The 11,012-nt window shown below is 41.3% G+C and overlaps 1 protein-coding gene across 1 annotated transcript in view; it reads right to left on the bottom strand.

The window, feature by feature from the left end:
- Nucleotides 1-1,156: 1,156 nt before the first annotated feature.
- znf1035 (zinc finger protein 1035) overlaps nt 1,157-11,012 on the bottom strand; it is a 29,350-nt gene continuing 19,494 nt past the window's right edge. The window contains exon 4 of the mRNA XM_085366147.1: nt 1,157-10,939. Coding sequence (XP_085222273.1) covers nt 1,400-10,903 — 9,504 coding nt within the window. The 5' untranslated portion in view covers nt 10,904-10,939 and the 3' untranslated portion in view covers nt 1,157-1,399. The remainder of the gene's footprint in view (nt 10,940-11,012) is intronic.

The following is an 11,012-nucleotide window of genomic DNA, read 5'->3' as shown; positions in this document are numbered from 1 at the left end:
GTCTCTATGGAGAGTAACAACCTATATGAGGATGGACACACACATGCAAACTCACATTAGGGGATATTTGGGGTGTATCTTACCTAAGGACACTTCAACATATGTGCAGAAGCTGGAGGATTAACCTCAGGCCTCCTCCAAATCCTGATCCACCATAAACAAGAACAACTTCAGAGGCCATATGCGAGAACTAAGGAACTACTGAGTAATGTAACAGGGTCCATCCTGATGTGATTGAAGAATAAAGGTATTACTACTTCTACTACAACCAAAAAAATCAGTTTGCATTGAAAATTACTTTAATAAAATTTAACTATTTAAGTCTTCTAAAGCTGACTTCAGCATGGTTGAACAAGTATTTGACACCAGAAAAATGCAAGTCCATTTTATTTTATCTGAAAAAACAGACAACCCCCCCATGTATTTTTTTGTCGACTGTGTGAAAACGGTCATCATCTTGAGTTCTCAAATTGATAATGGTCTTCAGCAAAAAGAAAAAAAAAAGTAAGAACATGTACGAATTTTGGAAAAACTTTATCATTTTAATTTTGGTTGGTGAATTCCTCCAATCAGCTGTTCCTGTTAAATTAATCATTTTCCTGACAAGCTAAAAAAATTTCACAGCTTCTATTCTGTTAGTTTTTCCCCAGAGCAAACAAATACACAAAGACACAGATAGCTTTCCTCACTGACTTTACTTAAATGCATGAACTCAAATTTCTCAAAAGTAACATCAGTTTGTGGAAAGAAAATTCAATCAGAATATCTTTTGAGTGTACAAGATATTTTTCTTTATCAAAAAGCACCCTTTGACAATCAAAGGAAAAGAAACTAAAATCTACAAATTATATATATATAGACATATATACTTTTTACATGAACGGTCATACCATACAAAATATCAATGGATTAAAATGACCAGTGTAAAGTCTACTTTACATACCGACAAAAACCAAAAAAAAAAAACTGTTTAAAACTATTTCAAAATATATGCCGAACAAACAAACAAAAATATATGATCAGAAATCTAAGTCTTAATCCAAGACATTATTCTGTCATGCCTTTTCTGTTTAAACAGAATATTAAACTTCTTTTGACAATTTTACAAATACTGTCAAGAAACTATGTTACTTATTTATTGTATACAAATCCCAACATCAGAACTAAAATTATATACAAGGGGAATAAAAACCCAGGAGAAGATCCATCACAGAAAATCTTAGTCTCATATCTCTCCAAGTGCTTTCCAAGTACGCACAAGAGGAAACAAATAAGGAGTAATTCTAATTATCAGTTACAAGTGGAGATTTACTGTTAGATGTAAGGCATGAAGAGGGTTTGAAGACACCTTAACTTCCCTTGAATACCTGTAACTAAAGTATGTGGTATTTAGGAACCATTACTCAGTGGACCCCGCATGAGTTTGTTGATGTTCCTCCAGCAGGTGAGGAAAAGCAAAGGCTTTGTCACATTCTGTGCATTCATACACAACCTCACCAACATGACTTTCTTGGTGCTGTTTAAGAAGAGACCACTGGCTAAATGACTTGTAGCACATGTCACATCGGTACTCTCCAACGTCTTTTTCAGCGTGCTTTCTCATATGCAGAGACAGCTCTTGGGCTGTAGTGAATTTGCATTCGCACTGGGAACATTTGAACTTATTCTCAGCCTGAGTTTCGTTTTGGGCTTTCTGACGATGCCTGCGCTCGTGCTCTTTCAGGTATCGCTTCCTGGCAAATGTTTTTCCACAAAGCTCACATGTGAATGGCTTCTCATTTGGATGTTCTTTATTTTGATGCTCCAAAAGGACATTTTTAGAGGTGAACCGCATTGAGCAGACAAGGCAGTTGTACAAGTCGTCTCCTGTAACATCGACCTCTTCCTCCTCCTCCTCCTCCTCCTCCGCTGCTTGAAAATATGATGGGCTGGATTTTTTAGAGGATGGATTTGAGCATTCTGTTTTTGTTGCCTGCTGTTGCCCGGAACACTTATGCTGGCGGAAAGCAGCTTCTCCCAAAAAGCCCTGCTCACACTCTGTGCATTCATATTCAGCAGCTGAGGTCAGCTTATACTGCTCGTGTTCCTTAAGCTTGCTTCCAGAGGCAAATTTAATTTTTTCAATTGTACCATCAGGATGCGTTGGGAAATGATGAAACAGATCCATGGCACATGGAAAACACTGGCTGCAAACTGGACACTTAAAAACATGTGATGGTTCACCATCTTCATCATCAAGTTCTTGTTTAATTTCTGCTACAGTGCCAATATGGCTCTTAAGATGGGTCAAGAAGAGCTGAGAGGAAGCAAAGCTACTGTTGCATTGATTACAAGAATATATACGATTGGACTGTAACTGTTGATGGGTATTCCTGTGCTTTTTCAGATGAGATGCATGAAGAAAATGTTTATTGCATTCGGTGCAAGAGTATGGTCGCTCTTTAGCTTCCATGCAGCCATGCTCTGAGAGCTCCTCTGGATCTCTGAAGCGCTCGCTACAAACACCACAGCGGTATTTAAGCTCTGAGGTGAATACAAATGAGCTTTCAGAGCGTGAGGCAGGTTGTTCACGTTCTCCCCTTGACACTGAAGGTGAAGGATGGTCACTTGATGTGGAATGGGTTTTCCAGTGTTCAGCTCTGCTACTCTTTGACAGAAACACACGATTGCAAATATCACATGGAAAATTCTCTTCACGGTGGGTCGACATATGCTCTGCTAGCTGCAAAGGTCCATTGAAAAATAGGTGACACTTGGAACAACGATGTGAGCGACTTTTACCATGACTGTGCTTGTGGTTACGCAGGGCAAAGAGAGACATGAACCCTCTGCCACATGTTTGACACTGAAATTCAGACTTGTGCATTCGATGATGCTGCTGCAGCTGAGATGCCTGGAAAAAGCATTTACCGCATTGTTCACATTCATGCGGCTTTTCACCCAGGTGACAGAGCTGGTGATCCTCAAGGCTTTCTGACGTTGGGAAGGTCTTTCCGCACACGTGGCACGGGAAGTATGGTGCGGAGTCTGAGTCACTGTCTTCGCTGCCGTTATTTTCATCCTCCTCGCTGTCACCAGCTGTGCTCACTTGGCTGCTTGAGTGCTGTTCGCTGCTGCTCTTTTCCCTCACAGCAGCCTTGATATCCTTATACTGTTTTGGATGCCAGTTTCTGTAGTGTCTTGCTAGTGATTTTTTTACTGCATACGATTTGCTGCAGAATCGACAACTAAATACATCATCTTCATGATCCTCCCTATAATGGCTGCATAAAGATGGTCTTGTCCAAAACCGCTGATTACACAGTTTGCAAGCATATGGCCTGCTTAGATCGTGACACGTTCTGTGGGCTTCAAGATCAGACCTGGTATAGAACAGCTTGGAGCAGTCGAAGCAAGGGAATTTCTGATCGCCTGTGTGCATCCTCATGTGTTTTTCCAGATTTCCTTGACTAGTGCACACCCGCCCACACTTAGGACATGTATTGCGCTTTTTCTCTTGTTCCTGTCTTCCATGGTCTTCAAGGTGACTGATGAGCACTAAGCCATCTGTGAAGCTCATTTCACATTCTGAACATTGATACTGCACGGCTTTCTTCTCTTTACTTGAGCTGCTTTGCACCTCATTTCCTTCTGAATTTTTTGTTGATTCGTCCATTAAATCATCGTTGCAGAAAAGCCCAGTGCTAGTCATTGTAGAGCCGCCTCCAAACGCAAGAGCAGAGTGATTAAGAGCAAAATCAAAATTTGCTTTTAAAGGTGTCTCCAACTGCTGGTTTGGAATACGTCCATTTCTACACTTCCTGTAGTGGTTTCGGAGGAGACTTTTATTCCAGAAGCCCTTATTGCAGGACTTGCAGTTAAAAGGATGGCCCACTGCATGTGTACGGAGATGACCAGTTAGTCCCGCTTTGTTTGCAAAGAACATATTACATTGTTGGCAAAAAAACTGCTTGGAGGGCTCCATATTAATAGCGGTATTAAGACTTTGTGTTAAATTGTCACTAAGTCTTTCATCACAACTCTCATCCACAGGCTCTTCTTTGATGCCTGACAGAAGCTGCTGTAGGGGGGCAGTTGACACTGGATGAGTCATTGTTTCCAGCTTGTGCGTGCTCAAAAAATGCTCTTGGAGCTGTGAAAAAAGCAGAAATCGGGAGCTGCAGTATGCACAAGAAAAGCCTTTTGGTGGGTCATGAGTGGCTGACTGCTGGCTTTGGAAAACTGGTGATGAGCTTGTTGTTAAACCACAACCTTTCTTGTGATTTTCAAGCTTGCTTGCAGGGAAAAAGCCACCACATAGGTCACAGAGAACTGTACTTGTCTGGTGTTTCTTGGGGCACTTTGGAAAATGACGCTGGACATAATCCTTCCTTATAAATCTCTCACCACAATAATCACATGAATATGGCTTCTCTCCTGTGTGCAGGCGGTTGTGAACACCTAACTGCCAGCTGTTTCCAAAAACACGGGGGCAATAGCTACAAACATACTTGTACTTCTTGTTAAAGCAAGGCTGGATCCTCTTCAGCATTTGGCTTCTGATCCCATCAAGAGATCCTGGCATGTTTTCTGCTGGAGGACAGGTTCCCTGCAGTAAAGCAGCTGCTGTTTCCCTCAAGACCTTTCTGCACCTTCTCATCTTTTTGTGCTTTTTCAGAGATTTTTCATGAGCGAATGAGGAGCCGCAGCGTGTGCACTTGAATAACTTTGTGGCATGGAACATGGTGAAATGTCGGGAAAGTTTAGACTGAGTTGTGTAGCTTCTAGAACAGACCTTACACTCAAACATCTCCTGCTCTTTAGCACTCTCAATGCCAAACTTATTTTGCCAACCTTTGCCAACATCTTCTAAACTGATTTTGGGAATACGGACCTCCAACCTTGTTTTTTTACCTTTGCAGCGAGTCTGATGTACTTTCAGATGATCGTACCTTGAAAAGCAGCTATCACAGGCCTTACAGCGATATGGTTTTACTTCATTGTGTGTCAGAATGTGACGTCTCAGGTACCTTGGTTTCATGAAAGTCTTGGTGCAGAATTTGCACTTGTACTCCGTTTCACCATGTGCATTGGGCTTTGGTTCTGCCTCTATGGCAGAAGGAATGTTGGGAGGTTTCGTTGCAGCAGTGCTTTTGAGTTTTGATAGCGCATCTTTGTTAACACCGTCACAGAAAGCTTCATGCTGCAAACATAATGTCTTTGATCTGTATCTCTGACCACAGTGCATACAGGCATATGGTTGCTCACCAGTATGTGAGACCAGATGTCTCAAGAATAATGACCTGAACCTGAACCTCCGGGTACAGTAGGGGCATTTAAACTGAAGCAGAGTGGTTGCATTGGGCTGTGTAGACATTTTAGGAGTATCCTGGTTTGTTGGTAGACTGCTTTTATTATAGTTGGTGTCATGAGATAAGCCAGTGCTCAGCTCTGTTGTCTCTTCACAGTTCCTCTGATGTTGTTTCATTTTATTAGGTCCATAGTACTGCCCACATCTTGAGCATGGATGCACAGAATTTATCTTGTGGGCATGCTGATGATTTTTCCAACGGTCTTTCTTAGAAAATTTCCGTGGACAATAGGGACACGGATATAGTGTTTTTGTCTTTGTTTCAGACTCGAGAGTTCGGGTTTCAGGAGGGGAACACTTCTGACTGTGAATTTTAAGGCATATGTTACGGTAAAACTGTTTTCCACAATTGGCGCAAGAGAAGGGTTTGTCCCCAGTGTGTTTGATCATATGGCGCAATAAATAGCGGCGATTGTTAAAATTTCGTTTGCAAAATGGACACTGGTTTGAAGAAGACCCTGATATATGGGTGAGACAATGTTTTCTTAGAACTTGGGCATCATCAAATACTTCTTTACATAAGGAACACTGCATTTGCTTTGGTTCATCCTCTTCTTCCACAGATTCCAAGGTTTGCTGAAGATTTGATTCTGTTCCCTCTTCAAGTCTAAGTGCCCTGTTTTCTCTTTTTTTGTGGGTTTTTAGATGTCTGAGGAGATGTGCGGGATGCTGAAACTGCATAGTACAGTCTGGACATTGAAGCGTTCCCCTCCTTAGATGTGAACTTCTGTGCTGGATCAGTTCTCCAATAGTCGGTAGAATCTTTTTGCAGACAGTGCACTGTATCCTCCTCTGGTGAATAATTTTGTGAGCAATCAGATGGGATCGCTTCTTGAATCCCTTTCCACATTCCAGACAGCGGTATGGTCTCTCACCGCGGTGATTGCGTTCATGCTTCTTCAGTGACTGTGAAGAGCTGAAATATTTACCACAGAAGCGACAACTGAGATTGCTCTTTGCTTCAGCTGAGTTCAAGTTTTCCTTTCCATCTTCATTCTGTGTACCATTTAAAGTTTCAGGATTACTCTTGGTGGAGAAAATGGAATTCCGGTACCTGATAATTTTCCCAGTGAGTTTAAACAACTCGTGTTTCTTCATATGTCTGTACTTTCCAGAAGCGTAACAAAAAACTGCAGGACAGAGGTTGCATTTGTATCGTGGCACAGACGTGGAGGTTGTCAAAGCTGATGGTGGTTGTTTTCTCTTCTCCTTTTCCCTCGTTTGCATTTTCTGCTCTTTTTCAACCGTTTGTGTTTTTTGCTTTCTTTCCACTGTTTCTTTCTCAACCGTTGTCCTTTCTTTTGCTTTCTCTTTTGCTAGTTGATTAAGAAATTCTCTGAGGCAGCTTGTTTTAATATGCCTATATCGATTGGATGTCATAGTGAACATAGTGTGGCACAAAGGACATCGATATTTACCAGCAATTTTTTCCTTGCCACCATATATCGCATCTCGAACACAGTCACGCAAATGTCGCGCTCGATTGTAAGAGTACTTAAAAAGCCGTGGGCATAGAGGACATTTATATTTTCCTATTATATCATTCTCCACTTCTTGAGTTTTCTCGTGCTTTTCATCACTCTCACTGACTGCTGTGGGACTCTGGTTTAACGACACTACTGTACCCTTTCCATGGTGTACTTTATAGAGATGCTTTTTAACCTTTTCTGCAGTAGGGAAGGTTTTACCACATAATCCACATAGATTTGTCTGGGAGATGTCGAAAAGCTTAACAAAACATTTTGGCATATCTATGTTACTTTGCACCCCATCCTTTTGTTTTGGTGTGTCAGTTTGTCTCACAGCCACATCAGGATTTTTAGCTGGGAGGTTGGACTGCTTGCATCTACCAGGTACACGCTTGTGTCTTTTCAGGCTCCCGCCTTGTGCAAAATAAGAGCCACAGTCATTACACCTAAATGGTGTTTTCCCAGTGTGAGTCCGCATGTGCTTGATATAATGCATTACTTTTGAAAATGTCAGTCTGCACCTATTGCACCTATGGTTGCCTTGGCGATTTCCCTTTTTCTGTGGGCTAGGATCTGAAGGACGCTGAGACCCGTCTTTAACGTCACCACACAAATGTTTTCGAGCTTGTTCATTTTTCACCAAATAGAGACTGCAACTTTTGCAAAAGTCAAAATTGTTCACTGTATGGCAACAATGGTAGTGTTCAATTGATTGATCTGTGCTATAAGTTGTGTGTTTGCAATCTGCACAGTAATACGAGTCACTTGTTCCATTTTCTGACTCCAAACTCTTCAATATTACAACAGGTTGCAGCATTTTCCTCATTTCAGCTGCGGATTTTAGTTGCGGAGCTTGTCCTCCTGAATGGTCCATGTTCTTCCCATCAGTTTCAGTAACAAATGCTTCTTTATACTGTGATTCATTAGTGTCACATGAGGAGTCATCTCTGGACAGAGGTTCACCATACAGCATGTCTGGCTGTTCTTCTGTAGAGATGTCCATGTCTTCAAATGAGTCTCTAGCATTTTCAGACCAATCCTCCCCAAGACCCAGAGGTTCTTGGCCAACTGGACTTTCACGTAGTGATTGCTGCTGATCAAGAGAACAGGTTGTCTTTGCGTTCACTTCTGAACTTGCCCAGTCTGAAAAATTTGTGTTGGAACTTGAGGGTTTTGATTGCAAGCAGGATTCTAAACTATTAGGACTTTGCCTGTTGCAGTCACTTGTCACCACATGGCTATTAGATTCATAATCTGTGGAAGAGGTTGCTCTTGCCTTATCAGCGGGACTTATACATTCATTTTCTACACAGCCATGTGTGTCTGTGTTGGAGCTTTCTTTCAGTGGGGAAGAGTCTGGATTAGCAGCAACACTTTGCTTGTTATCGTCACTAGTGTCAATGGAAATACCGTCACCGGTTACAGTGGTGTTGCCACAATTTTGATCTGGAGAAGAGGTTTTGATTTCCATTTTTTTAGAGGGACACGTGTCTGTGCTTAAACAGGATTGTGAAATACTAGGAACAGTTTGCTTGTTCTTGTCAGTATTATTAACAGAAAGACTGTCACTGGTGATGTTGGGACAATTACAATCTACATCTGGAGGGGAGGTTGGACTTTCCTTGCTTCCTTCTAGAAGAGGATGTGTGTCTGTGTTTAAGTACTCTAACTGAAGGGAGGATTCTGGATTAGCAGCAACGCTTCCCTTGTTCTTGTCAACAGCATCAACAAAGGGACTTTTACAGGTTGCACTAGGGCTGCTACAGTCTTGATCTAGAGGGGAGGTAGGGTTTTTCTTCTCAGACTGACTTTTGAATTCCATTTCTACAGAGGTTTGCACATCTGTGTTTAAGCTCTTTTGTTTAAAAGGAGATTCTGAATGGCTGAGATTCTTGTTGCTAGTATCAACAGTGACACTGGATCCACTACAGTCTTGATCTGGAGAGGAGACCGAGGTTGTTTCTAGCGAAGTTTTAAATGTCCTTTCTTGACAAGAATGTGTATCTGTGTTTAAGCTCTCTGGCTCCAAACAGGATTCTGAATGATGATCAACACCTTGCCTGTCCTTGTCAGTGATGTCAATAGAAAGACTGTCTCTGGTGATATTGAGATCACTATGATCTTGATCTGGAAGAGAGGTTGGGTTTTTCTTTTCCGATTGACTAGTGTCTTCCATTTCTAGAGAGGGATGTGTATCCGTACCAGGCGTCTGCAGTTGCAAGGAGGAATCTGGATGAGTGGCAACACTGTCTTTGTTCAAGTCATTAGTATTTGTAGAAAGACCTTCATTACTGGCAGAGAGATGACTGCAATTTGAATCTGAAGAAAAAGTCATATTTGTCTTCTCTGCTGCACTTGAAAGTTCTGTGTCTACATGGGCATTTGCACCTTGGCTCAAGCTGTTCAACTTTAAACAGGATCCTACATGAACGCCTGCACCTTGCTTGTTCTCATCTTTAGTGTCCATACATAAATAGTCTTTAGTGTCAGTTCGGCCACTACATTCTGGATCAGGAGAAATCTCAACGTTTGACTTTTCTCCTGCAATTGCTTGTACTTCATCTACATTGAGATGTATGTTGTTGCTGCAGCTTTTAAGCATCAAACTTGGTTCTGAAAGCCCTGAAATACTGACATCGCTCAACAGATCTTCACTGTGCTCATCAAGGTTTCTAAAAACTTCACCAGCCACACTTTCATCAGACTTTTGTGTAGATAATAAGTTAGATTTAACATCATGACTGGTCCTTGTGCATTTCCACAGTTGTTGTGTAGAAGCATTAGAATTGGATGCCTTGGAGGATTTAATGGCATCTGTCTGAATTTCTTTCTTCTGGCAGTCAGAATCCTTATTTTCAAGTTGACCTCTGTTGGATTTGGGAATTTGGGATTTATGTTCATCTGAAATCTTGTTTTCAAGTAAATCTGATTCTCTCGTTTCCCCTTCAAAGACCTCATCATTGTTTTGCACATCTTGACCCATATTTCCATTTTGACCATCTGCTGAGTTTGGATGATTAAGTCCTGCCTTTTCTTGGTTCAACAGTTCTTTCATGTCCTTTTGTGAGCCATTTTCATTTATGGGAACTTGATCATATTTTAACGTACTTATGATATTTGGAGAAGCTGAAGTAATTTGCTTTTCCTCACTGTCATCTGGATACTCATCTATTCCATGACCAAAGTTTTCACTTATCAAGAGGTCTGAATGAGTATGTGCAAGATCTCCCTCCACATCTTTCCTTTGTTTTTCATCTTGGAAACCACCGTATTCACTTATTTCAAGCTCAGTTTTGCTCTTGGTAGTTGTCTTCATGTAGGAGGTAGTAGAGGACTGATGATGTCCTGTGTATGATGTAACTGTTTTCTCTAATTTTTCCAAACTGTCCTCTGGAGACTGAACTATGTTTTGTCGTGCCTTCAAATTTGACGATAAAAGTACATCAGTCTCCGACATATCTGAACACAAACTCTCAGTCGGAAAAGTCATATTATCCGTATGAGTAAAAAACCATGATGATGAGCCTTGTTTTTCGGAACCATCAGTTTTAGGATTTGAATAGGACTTACTTGCCATGAATTTACAAGGTGGTCTTGTTTCACCAGCGTCTGCATCAGAGCAGCTACTGACATCTGAGTAGTTCTCAAGAAATGATGTACTTGGCATTTCATAATCTTCCTTAAGTCCTTGAAAGTCTGTTCCAAAAGATGATGGAAAAGAGTCAGATGTTTGCAATCCGTCTGCAGCAAAATCCGGGATATTACCATTTTCACATCGTTGCAAGTAATCCTTTCCCATTTGTTCTCCATCAGCTTGCCATTGTGTTTCACCACAGTATCTTTGATAAACATAATCTGACCTGGAATTCACAACACTGGGGTCTGAGCAATAGTTTGTGTTAAAGTCCGAGTTAAAGACAGGGGCTTCATGTGAAGCACCAGCGCTGGCAAAGCCATGATGTCCAGTGAAGTCCTCAATATGATGGGAAAGGCACCCATCTGACTCAGATGTCCTTCTCAAAGTCCCTGGATCTGATGGTAGAGGTGGGGGATTATGGAAATATGAATCCCACCCATGCGCCATCCTCAATACGGAGTAGTAACTAAGGCTTACTGTAGCCTGAAAACACAGATAAACAAAGAATGAATAAATACAAATTAAAACCAAAACCATCCACAGAAAAATAAAAAAA

This window comes from Diplotaxodon limnothrissa, linkage group LG11, assembly GCF_057381915.1.
Source record: "Diplotaxodon limnothrissa isolate DT_005_m linkage group LG11, D_limnothrissa_male_GT1.1, whole genome shotgun sequence".
Classification (NCBI taxonomy): Eukaryota; Metazoa; Chordata; class Actinopteri; order Cichliformes; family Cichlidae; genus Diplotaxodon; species Diplotaxodon limnothrissa.
This window is presented reverse-complemented; position numbering and strand designations above follow the sequence as displayed.